Genomic DNA, 12,278 nt, shown 5'->3' with positions numbered 1-12,278 from the left:
AGGGGGGAGAGAAAAGGGGATGGGGGACCCCGCTGCAGAGAGAGGAGGGGGACAGACACCGGGGGGCAGTAAGTGCCCTTATTCCAGTGCCAGGGCCAGACGCAGTGTCGCCACACAAAGGGGCCAAGGGCTCTGTCTCGGGGCGCTGGGCTGTGTGTGATTCTGCGGGATGGGGCAGGCCTGGCTCATGGATGGTGATGAGCCCTGGTGATCCTGGGGGATTTAACCACCCAGCCTCATGTTGAGAGAGCACTAGGGCCAAACGCACCCTGGTTAGGGCGACCCTGGATGGACAGGGGACAATGTAACTGGAATGGGATGTAAATGTAACTGGAATATGCTTTATGCAAATAATCTCTTGTAAGGTATCATTACAAAATTTATGATCTACTAAGTGTGTTCATCCTATCTGTTTGCATGTATTATTTCTGCTCTCCCGCTGGAGGGCAGGGATAGGATACAGAGGCACCTAGACAAATTAGAGGGTTGGGCTGAAAGAAACCTAATGAGATTCAACAAGGACAAGTGCAGAGTCCTGCACTTAGGATGGAAGAATCCCATTCACTGTTACAGACTAGGGACCGAGTGGCTAGGCAGCAGTTCTGCAGAAAAGGACCTAGGGGTTACAGTGGATGAGAAGCTGGATATGAGTCAACAACGTTCCCTTGTTGCCAAAAAGGCTAACGGCATTTTGGGCTGTAGAAGTAGGGTCTTTGCCAGCAGATCGAGGGACGTGATCATTCCCCTCTATTGAACATTAGTGAGGCCTCATCTGGATACTGTGTCCAGTTTTGGGCCCCACACTACAAGGATGTGGAAAAATTGGAAAGAGTCCAGCGGAGGGCAACAAAAATGATTAGGGGATGGAGCACATGACTTATGAGGAGAGGCTGAGGGAACTGGGATTGTTTAGTCTGCAGAAGAGAAGAATGAGGGGGGATTTCATAGCTGCTTTCAACTACCTGAAGGGGGTTCCAAGGAGGATGAATCTAGACTGTTCTCAATGGTACCAGATGACAGAACAAGGAGCAACGGTCTCAAGTTGCAGTGGGGGAGGTCTAGGTTGGATATTAGGAAACACTATTTCCCTAGGAGGGTGGTGAAGCACTGGACTGGGTTCCCTAGGGAGGTGGTGGAATCTCCTTCCTCAGAGGTTTTCAAGGTCAGGCTTGACAAAGCCCTGGCTGGGATGATTTAGTTGGGGATGGGTCCGGCTTAGAGCAGGCGGTGGGACTAGATGACCTCCTGAGGTCCCTTCCAACCCTGATTTCTATGATTCTATTTCTATGTCTGGAGTTAGGCGAATAAGATTAGTAACATGTAAACATGTGAAGTGGAAGCTGTTAAGGGTGCTTCAGACTCAATGTGAACTGTGAATGGGTTTGTTTACCTGCAAAGCCTTCCTAAGCACCTGTCTTCCAGCTACTAGGCCAGGGGTTGGCAACCTTTCGGAAGTGCTGTGCTGAGTCTTCAGTTATTCACTCTACCTTAAGGTTTCGCGTGCCAGTCATACATTTTAATGTTTTTAGAAGGTCTCTTTCTATAAGTCTGTAATATATAACTAAAGTATTGTTGTATGTAAAGTAAATAAGGTTTTAAAAATGTTTAAGAAGCTTCATTTAAAATTAAATTAAAATGCAGAGCCCTCCGGACCGGTGGCCAGGACCCAGGCAGCATGAGTGCCACTGAAAATCAACTCGCGTGCTGCCTTTGGCGTGCGTGCCATAGGTTGCCTACCTCTGTACTAAGCTATGAAGAAGGAAGTCTTACAGTGACATGTGATCACGTCACCTGAACTAGAATCCATCTTAAACCTGGTGCTTTTCCATTTAGAAGGAGGGGTGGGAACCCAGAGAGACAAAGGATTCCCGCCTTGGGCCAAAGCTATAAAAGGGGGTGGAACTGAACAAAGGGGGCTGCCAGTCATGAGAAATCCCCTACTTACCACCTGAGCTAGAGTTAACAAGGACTGTACAGGGGAAAGGATCGGGCTCAGACTAGGAAGGAGTCTAGTCTGTGAAAGAAGCTTACTGGCACATCTCTGAGGGTGAGATTTACCTGTAATCAGTTTCTTAAATGTTATTAGGCTTAGACTTGTGTGTTTTGTTTTATTTTGCTTGGTAACTTACTTTATTCTGTCTGTTATTACTAAAAACCACTTAAATCCTCCTTTTTATACTTAATAAAATCACTTTTGTTTATTAATTAACCCAGAGTAAGGGATTAATACCTGGGGGAGCAAACAGCTGTGCATATCTCTCAGTGTTACAAAGAGCGGACATTTTATGAGTTTACCCTGTATAAGCTTTACAGAGTAAAATGGATTTATTTGAGGCTTGGATCCCATTGGGAGCCGAGTGTCTGGGTGCTGAAGACAGGAGCACTTCTCAAGCTGTTTTCAGTTAAGTGCAGCTTTGGGGGCACAGTTCAGACCCTGGGTCTGTGTTTGCAGCAGGCTTGCATGTCCTGCTCAACAAGGCAGGTTTCTAGAGACCCAAAGTGGCAGGAAAAAAGGGCTCAGAGGGCGTCTCAGCACATCAGGTGACAGTCCCAAGGGGGTCTCTGTAACCGAACCCGTCACACTGCCATCAGCTCGGGAGCTGTTTGGTGGGGCGATTCTCCGAGGCAGGGGTGTTTGGGGGCAGGGCGTTTGTGCCAGCGTCTCTGCACCCCATGGGAATCCACTTGTCCCCCGGGGAGATTCTCTTCCCTGCACGGCTGGATCCAGGTTCCTGGGGCCTCAGAGAGATGGTGTGTTAGAGCGGCCCATGTCACTCTGGGCCCAGCCCCTGAGGAGAGCAATGGACACAGAAGAGGAGGGCGGGGGGTCACCTCACCTAGAGTGCCCCACTTGGGCAGCTGTAATAGGCATCTGCCAGGATCAGTCCCAGGACGAGCAGGACCACAGCGCTCAGCGCCAGGCGGGCGATGTTGGTGTCGGTGAAATCCAGGGGGGCTGCTGTGGGGGGAAGGGGAGAGTCACTCGGCAGCTCAGACGGGGAGATCAGCAGCTGGCACTGCCCTGGGAGTGGAGCCCTTAACCCTCCATCCGGCAGGTCTGGCCCAGCCCCCCTCTGGGGGTCTCCCAGGCACGGCGGCTGTGGGGTATCCTCGGGGCCGGACACCCTCAGGAGAGACTTCCCCGGGGGGCTGAGCCTCAGCTTCAGTGGTGAAGGGGGCTCCCAGATGGATGAACTGCCCCGAGACAGCCAGCACTGGGGCAGGGGATGGGGACAATGACCCTGAGAACAGGGAACCACCCCAGCTCCCTGTCCCCATAGGATCCCTCTGCCCACCCCCACAGGTGCCTCTGCCCCGGCCTGTCTGCTGTGCAGTGAGCCCAGTCCAGGGGTATCTCAGCTGCTGCCAAAACACAGCCAGGCAGTGCACGCGGGGAGAGGCTGGTACGTCACCTGCTGCCCCCCACAGTTGGACACTGCCCAGAGCCCTAGGGAGCTGCCCCTCCTCCTGATATCTGGCCCCTACCCACCCAGAGTCACTGCCCCATCCCCCACATCCAGCCCCAGCCCCTGGGAATCACAACCTGTTTCCATGGCAGGTTCAAAGGCAGATTCCACCAACCACCCCTGCCCGGCCCCGGGGGAAGGAATCTCCACCCCCTTCAACCCTGAATCTCCAGCTGCTGCTGCCCTGCCCAGCTGGGGAACTCCCCAGTGACTGTCCCCACTCTCTGGCCAATTGTCCCCTCTGCTGGGCCCAGGGCAGAGCCTGGCTCCAAGTGTCCCGTCAGTGCAGAGCCTCCCCCACTCCCAAGGATCTGATGGATGAGGGGTTGGGAGCAGGGACATCGAGCCGGGACCCTCACCTGCTATCACCAACTGCACGGGGTCACTGGGCTGCGAGGAGACGAAGGGCTCTGACCGGGGCCGGTAGCTGCAGCTGTAGTTCCCTCCGTGCTGCCGGCCCACGGTGGGGATGCGGAACTCGGCCCCGGCCCCAGCAGGGTCCATGTGTTGCTGCGGGTTCAGGTCTCCAGTCTTGTGCAGGAAGAACCTCACGTCCTGGCGCTGCCCCTGACACCAGATGGTGACGTCTGCCCCTGGGGCGGTGACTCCGGTGGGGCTCAGGGAGATGGAGGGTCTGGATAAGCCAGGATCTGCGCACAAGAGACAGGCTGTGAGAGCCAGACCCGGGCACCCACCCAGCCCCAGCTGGCTGCAGCCATGGACAGATCCTGAGGCCCCCAGGCAGAGATTCTCCCACAGATCCCAGAGTTTCCCCCCCACATAGAATCCAGGCCTTGCAAGCTGGGCTCCCAGCCCCACAGACTCATTCTTGGGATCCTCATATGCCCATGTGTGGACTCTGCCTCATTCCCTGCATCTGACCCCAAGCACAGAGTGACTCACAGGCTGGTCTCTGGCACACAGCACCGCAGGGCCCAAGCTCCATCCAGGAAGGTAGTCAGCCCCCCGCCCCCGAGAGGCAGGAAAGGGTCTTTATTCCCATTATATTATACACAGGGGGAAACTGAGGCACAGACAGATTCACTTTCCTTAGTGAGCTTCAGGGGCAGGGACTGTTTCTTCACTCTATGTTTATGCAGCACTTGGTACAAAGGGGTCCTGATCCAGCACTATTGAGGCCAGTGTTTGCAGACGTCTCCACTAACTGTGGGCATCTTGGTTTGTGGGCACTCAGCCTGAGATCCCCCCAAGGACTGAGCCCCCCCCCACACACACACACAAGGAAGGACACTTTTGAAAAGAGCAACATGCTCCCATCACAGAGTCTGGGGCCATACCAGGAGCTGGGCCAGATCTCCTGGGTCCCAGCCCAGCAGCATGTCCACCAACCACTGCAGCCCTTGCCACATTCAGTTCAGGCTGGAGCAGGGCCTGGAGAACAGAGGGGAGGGGATCACAGGATTAAATAGCGACTCACATGCACAAAGGGCAGCGTTAAAATAGCCTCCCTGCCCCGAGTCTCCAGGGGCTGCTGCTCGCTGGGGAATCCCTCAAGTGACTCTGTCCCTGCTCCCTGGCCAGGCATCCCCTCTGCTGGGTCAGGGCAGAGCCTGGCTCTGAGGGTCCCATTCGCACCGAACCCCCGTGAGGGTCTAGCTGAGGATGGGGCTGAGAACGGGGATGCCGAGTCGGGCCCCTCACCTCTCACCACCAGCTCCACAGGGTCGCTGGGGTCCGACACGGCGAACGGCGCCGATTGGCTGTGATAGGAGCAGTTGTAGCTCCCGCCGTCCTCCCGGCTCACGTTGCTGATGGCAAACACAGCCCCAAACCCGTCCGAATCCACAGGTGCGAAATGACGTCCCTCTTTATTCAGCACGAACCGCATGCCCTGGTGCTGCCCCCGACACCAGATGGCCACGGCTTCTCCCAGGGAGACCCCCCCGCTGGGGCTCAGGGAGATGCTGGGTTTGGGGTAGCTGGGCTCTGCAGTGGGGAGCAGACAGGTCGTGAGACACAGGCCCCGTCACTCACTCCTGGGGCCCGTCCTCACCACGTGGCCTCAGTGACTCCATCCCCGCTCCCTGGCTGGGCGTCCCCTCTGCTGGGTCAGGGCAGAGCCTGGCTCTGAGCGTCCCATTGGTGCAGAGACCCCCTGAGGACCTGGCTGGGTATGGGGCTGGTAGCCGGGGTGCTGAGCCAGGCCCCTCACCTGCTACAATGATCTTGACGGAGTATCTGGGATACGATCTACAATTCTGTTCTGTTATGGAGTGATAGTGTCCCCCTACCCCACTCCCGGGCCACACCTGAGGCCAGCCAGGGAGCCTGACCAGTGGCCCCGTGCAGCTCTGTCCCCCGCCCCGGGGTTGGAAATAGAGCGTGTAACCGGCGGGAGTTGCACAAGACCCACCTTTCCCCAGGCATCGGGAACACGGGCGGGGCTGTGAGTGCAGGGGAGGGAGCTGTTGGGGGTGGATCTGGGGGCTTCTCCCCCATGGCAGCACTGACCATGAGCGTTTCGGTTACCCTGAGGGGATTTAGAGCCCATGGACGGGTCCTGTTAGCATTTGTATGAGCTGAAATAAATCCACCTGCTATCCCTGCCCCCCGCCAATCCTCACAGCCTGTGGGGGGCAGGACACTGAACCAGGGATGGTTCCCGTCTGCGTCATCAGACCCCGGGAGCCAGATTTGACTCCTAGTTACTCCAGCGGGTGGGGGGCACAGAAGAATGGGGCCAGGACTGAGGACACAGGGGGAGTTTGGGTTGAGTTTTGGGGAAGTGTGGACGAGCGGACCCAGCCCCTGCAATACCTCCTGCTGGTGACTCCTGGGAATTAGCTCATTCCAGCTCCGGAGCGCCCTCTGCAGGCCGGTGATCCGCCTGTCCTCTGGCCCCCATGCTCCTCCCTGGACCCGGTGCCCTTTTACATGGGGTGCTGCCCCCTGGCAGTAACCCCTTGGTCTTAGGGTCTCCCCTCCCCAGGGAACCCCTACCCACTATTCCAACTTCGCCTCAGTATATGGCTACTGCCAGTGATCGTCTAGCCCCACACCCTGGGGCAGACTGCAGTATCAGCCACTCAGCACTGGCAAGGGGTGTTTGGACCAGCTGCCTTGGTCTACCCCTGGGCTGCCCTCTGCAACCCCCAGTACCTGTTAGCCCAATTCTAGGCTGCAGCCTGGGGCTTTCCAGGCTAGAGCTCCCCAGCCTGTCCCCAGCCCTGCTCCACTCAGGTACCCTGTGTCCAGCTCCCTGCAGCCAGGCCCATCTCTCTATAGGCAAAAGAAGACTTCTGAGCTCCTGGCCCCCAGCCTCTTTATACAGGCCAGCTATAGCCTGATTGGGGCATAGCCCAGCTGCAGCCACTTCCCAATCGGCCCAGCTTAGTAGCTCCCAGCCACGACCTTCCCCCAGGGTTGTTTTAAGCCCTTCAGGGCAGGAGCAGGGAAAGCCCCCTGCTACAGGAGGGTTCAGGGCTCACTTCCTTTTTTCCCCACCCCATGCATTCCCTCTCCCGTCCCTGATGTTACCCTTCTCTGCACTGACTGATACTCACCTCCCCACACCCAGCTGTGCCCGGCCAGCCAGCAGCCTGGAGAAGAGACAGCTTGTTAGTGACCAGATCCCAGAGCGACTGGATCCTACACCCTGGTCTTAGATCCCCCCACTTCGCATGGACACACACCCTCGTCTCAGATCTCCCCCCACACCCTGCCGCACCATGGACACACACTCTGATCTCACTTTCCACCCAAAGAACACACACCCTGGCTGTCTCCAATACTCACCGAAGAGGAGGACGGTGAGAGCGGAGACCATGATGGGGCAGTGGGGGGCTACTGGTGCTGCCACTAACACCCCGGTGCCCAGCTCCACCGAGCCTGAGGCCCGAGTGAGAGCAAAATGAGGAACTGTGCCGGGGACTGCAGCCCCAGGAAGCCTGTGACGTGCTCAGCCCCTTTCTTCTACATCAGATGATTCCTCTGCAATCTCCAGGCCAAATCTACCACGGTCAGCGCAAAGCCAGATCCCTGCAACGCCCAGCAAACTACATCCCCTCCTGCAGCTGCCTGGTCCTCCACCCCCACAACACCTCCTAGGCCCACATGGGAGCTGCCCAGTCCAGAGACCAGCTGGGAAAGGGGGAAATCTCAGGAAGCATCAAGAGGTGCCCAGGCTTCCCTGAGCTTTTCCAACACGCCCATCTAGCCTCCCTGGAGCAGCAGCTCAGAGCAGAGGAGGGTTCCCCCTCCCACACACAGTGCCCCCCACAAAGCGATCCTCTTTTATGGAGTGGGGCAGAGGTTCCTCCTTACCCAGCTGGGTCCAGCACCCTCTCTGGAGCATGAGGGTGGAGGGGTCTGGCCAACCTCTTTCCCAGGTAGGGTGACCAGACAACAAGTGTGCTAATAAAACAGAGTGGTCTGAAAAACTGTGAGTCCTGAGTCGAACGTTGACAGTTGTGTGGTATCCAATGCAAAGTTTGGCATGTCGGGTGTCTTCAGAAGGCTTATAATACACTGAGCATGGTTGTTATAGTGATGTTATAGTAACCATTACAGGGATGTTACTGTAAGGTTATAGGTTATAATTTCATGTATATACTTATGAGGCTGAAAATGTATCCTCATGGCTTAAAGCAAGCCCAGACTAAACTCTGCAGAAGCAGAGGGGCAGTTCACACCTCATCAGGGCATGTGTGGGACAAACCCAGCCCAGCCTCACAGGAACAAAGGACATTGGCCTAGGCAGCAACAAGAGAGTCTGTTGGACTCTCACGGGAGTCACCCCCTTCTTTTGGTCAGTTTGGACTGCGATGAGGTAACACTCACCTGACTCTGAAGGGCGTGGGGGCAAAACCTGGAGGAAAGAAAGCACATGATAAAAGGGAGAGACATTTTGCCATGCTCTCTCTCTCTCTCTTTCTTCCATCTACCTATACAGACGCCACAACCAGCAAGCAACTAAAGTGCTGATCACAGGGGAGAGCCTGGCTGAAGGGCACCCAGACAGCCTGTGGTGAGAAGCATCGAAGTTTGTAAGGGAACTGAAAGTGTAGAATGCGTTTTGCTTTTATTTCATTTGACCAAATCTGACCTGCTGTGCTTTGACTTATAATCACTTAAATCTACCTTCCTAGTTAATAAATCTGTTTGTTTATTCTACCTGAAGCAGCGTGTTTGGTTTACAGTGTGTCTGAGGCTCTGTGACGGTGCTGCCCGTGGGTGCCAGCTGAGGTCACTCAATTAGGGAGAACTGCACACAGGGGGCAGACAAACCCCAAAATCTGGTGGATATTCAATACTTAGATTTACCAAAACAGCCTCTGTGTTGCCGCACTGGTTACTCAGATGTCCAAACCACGCAGTCCCCTTAAAGTACCCAGCCTCAGGCTTCCATCCAGACACACATGTCACATATGATGATTACTGAAAATCTTAGCTTAGACAAGGTTCTTCCAGCCCCAAAGGATCAGCCACACACCCAGGTCCAATTATAACTTAGATCTTACCCAAAAATACAGGCTATTAGCCAATTCTTATTAACTAAAGTAAAATGTATTTAAAAAAGAAAAAAGAGAGAGAGTGTTGGTTAAAAGACCAATATACAGACAGACTTGAATTCAATTCTTGAGGTTCAGGTACACAGCAGAGATGAGTTTGTAGTTGCCAAAAGTCCTTTTAGAAATAGTCCATAGGTTATAGTCCAACCTCCATATTCAGGGTGACTCCAGTGACTGGGGAATCTCAGTCTTTATGGCTCAGGGTTTCCCCTTCTTGAAACCCAAAGCAGATCTGAGATGAAGAAGGATTGCGTCCCAGGGTTTTTATACCTTTCCTACAGCCTTTTGGCTCAACTTTCCTTCTCCCAAACATCATGGCAATGGATAATTTATCCATTAAACAGTTCAGATATAGGTTACCACAACCTTCAAAGAGACCTATAGAGTTGGTCTACACTAGGGGGTGGTATCCAGCTAAGTTACACAATTTCAGCTACGTGAATAACATAGCTGAAGTTGACGTACTTAGATCGACTTACCGTGGTGAGTTGACTGCTGCCGCTCCCCCGTCGACTCCACCTGTGCCTCTCGCGGCGTTGGGATGCAGGAGTCAACAGAGTGCTTGGGGGGTCAATTTATCGCATCTCAACTAGACGCGATAAATCGACCCCCACTGGATTGATCGCTGCCCGGGTAGTGTAGACACACCCATAGACAATAATACGGAAACCGCTCTGAAACCTGTCATTATTTCACTCAAGTATCTTCCTAAATCTTAATATTCCTTTTTTGATCTTTGAATCAAAGCTATGGCGATAGACAAGACTTGTTTGCTTACATCACAAGGCTGCATTTCAAAGCTCTAGTCATTTACAGATCTTCCTAACCAATCTTTAAAGTTCCGACATGGGTCAGGTCTGTCTGTGAGTTAATTAAACTCTTTCTAGCCCTGTCAGCTTTCAATGAGCTATTATATTACACTCCTAACGTGACACCCCCAATGCACAATTGATGCAGGAAGGGATGATACAGACATCACTGCCTGCATCCTATGTTGTTCATAGTACAGGAATTTTGGTATTTCGCTGTGAAAGCAATATGGTAGTGTGCCTCAGTTTCCCTTTTTATACAGCACATCAGGTCTGGAATGTCTTTTCTCCTGTGAAAAGTTCCAATACTGTTTCCAGACATTAACGGTGCAACATTACAAGGCCTTTTAACATAAGGTGTGTTTTTACGTATCATTTTCAACATGTTCAAGGGATATTCCAAAAGATTAGGCACATTGTACATTTTTTACAGTCTTTGGTATTAGCAACACATTAGTTACAAAAATCACCATTCGCAATAACAACAAATAATTGTAAGCTGACACTTGCAATATTTGTGTCACGCCACACCTTTGGCTTAATAGCATTGGGGTTTTGGCCTTTTAGGGTTACCCTGTAGCTTTCCTTTGCAAAATTACATTTTTTCCCCTTCTTGTCGTGTAGGATCAAACCCTGATTTCTCTTGCTTAACAGAATTCACTGGTTGATTGGGTGGGCTCTCTTTGCTAACAGCTATTAGCAAGTCTTTCTTCTCCCTGTCAGCCATGTAATTTCCATCAACACAGACACTAGCATTTAGATTCTCAACTGCTACCAATTTCAAGGCTGGACTCTGTCTTACAGAGATACCACACAAATCCGAAGAGTCTGAGGGTGAGAGTTCGCTTGCTCTCCTTAAGCATTCAGCCATAAAACTGTTCTGCTCTGAAACACCAGTAACCAAATCTGTCCTTAGACCCCGAAGCACAGACTGCTTACTTGAAGAATTAGCATGGAGACATTCCAGTTCCAACACCATTGTCTTCCCAACAAACTAGTCAAGCACAACGACTTGGTTATAGGGTTGTTCAATTTTCTTAACAGCTTTTAGGCCATCTGAGACCTTCTTAAAGCTACCCGCACTGGATCTTTCAAAAGGAAAGGCAGTGGATCCACTCACCACAGAACATTTCTGGCTGTTAGACTTTCTTGATTAAATCACTTTCGTACCCTTCATTTGCAGTAAACTGCTTGCACAGATTACCAGGAGGATTCCTTTCTTTAGTAAAACTAATTTTGTTTTTTCCCCCCACAGAAAATACATTCTGCCCCAGAAGTGCTGCAGTTCTGACGTTTGCCCACGAGAGGCCGCTCTGGTGCCAGAGCAGCCGGCAATGTGATCAGAGCCCGCTGTCCTAGCGCCTCAGCAGGCCCTGGTGGGAGGAGGCGGAACTGCATCACTTCGGGGGCAGAATGTATTTTCTGTGGGGGGAAAAATTCTCTGCCTGCCCCGTGCTGCAGAATCCCCCCAGGAGCAGAAGTTCATCACAACACCTGCCCGCAGAGTGGGGCACCCAGGGCTGCTGGGGGAATCACAGACTGGGGCTCAGGAGCTAGTGAGGTGACAGCGTTGAGTATGGGGATAGGGAAGGGGGCCTGCATGCATCTGACGAAGTGGGTATTCACCCACGAAAGGTCATGTTCCAAAACGTCTGTTAGTCTATAAGGTGCCACAGGACTCTTTGCTGCTTTTACAAGAACATATGGGGATGGGGGAGGATGTTGCAGAGACCCATTGGGATGGGGTTTGCAGGGAAAGGGGCTGATGTGCCTGACTGAATGGGAGAGGCTTGAGGTCAGCCAGAGTCTGCATGGGGGAGGCTTCCCAGCTCCCTAACAATCCCCCCCCCTCCAAAAAACCAAAAACCCTTCTCCCACTCACACTCAACACCTTCCAGGTTTTCTCCTAGGCTCCTTCTATCTCTCTCAGCTCCTCCATTACCTCTGACTCCCCCAAGCCTTTGCACTGCTTCTGACAGGCTCAGAAAATATAGTTCTGTTGTGTAACTTAAATGAATTACTCAATGTTCTGTATTAATATGCCTAGTGAGGAAATTGTCCAAAAAAAATGACCAGAATCTTTGTCAATTTTTTTGGTCTGTATTTTTACAGACACCTTGCTGACAGATATTTTGAAATAAATGACCAAAATAGTTGAAACTGGCATGATTATATTGTGTTATTTTGACAAATAAAATACGCAGAACTTTGCAGGATTTTCAGATATTGTGTACAGAATTTTTAATTTTTTGATGCAGAATTCCCCCAGGAGTAGGGATCCACAGGAAACCTGTGGGCTGCGGTCTTGATCTCCCCCCCCGGGGTCAATCCGGAGTCACCACTGAGCACTATAGGGGCAGGGCTGGGTTCTGATCTCAGTTCCCCTGGGGGGGTCAATCTAGAGTCGCTCCCGACTGCAACGAGGGCAGCGCCAAGTTCTGATCTCAGTCCGCCATGGTCAATACAAGGAG

The 12,278-nt window shown here is 52.7% G+C and overlaps 1 protein-coding gene across 1 annotated transcript in view; it reads right to left on the bottom strand.

Annotated features, from left to right (window-relative positions):
* LOC115641681 (immunoglobulin superfamily member 1-like) overlaps positions 1-12,278 on the bottom strand; it is a 162,763-nt gene that overhangs the window by 18,806 nt on the left and 131,679 nt on the right. The window contains exons 10-12 of the mRNA XM_030545011.1: positions 5,130-5,414; positions 3,827-4,117; positions 2,844-2,959 (exon numbers count right to left, since the gene is read on the bottom strand). Coding sequence (XP_030400871.1) covers positions 2,844-2,959; positions 3,827-4,117; positions 5,130-5,414 — 692 coding nt within the window. The remainder of the gene's footprint in view (positions 1-2,843; positions 2,960-3,826; positions 4,118-5,129; positions 5,415-12,278) is intronic.

Source organism: Gopherus evgoodei, unplaced genomic scaffold (genome assembly GCF_007399415.2).
Source record: "Gopherus evgoodei ecotype Sinaloan lineage unplaced genomic scaffold, rGopEvg1_v1.p scaffold_35_arrow_ctg1, whole genome shotgun sequence".
Taxonomy (NCBI): domain Eukaryota; kingdom Metazoa; phylum Chordata; order Testudines; family Testudinidae; genus Gopherus; species Gopherus evgoodei.
Note: the sequence above shows the minus strand (reverse complement) of the source record. Positions and strands in the feature narration are given on the sequence as shown.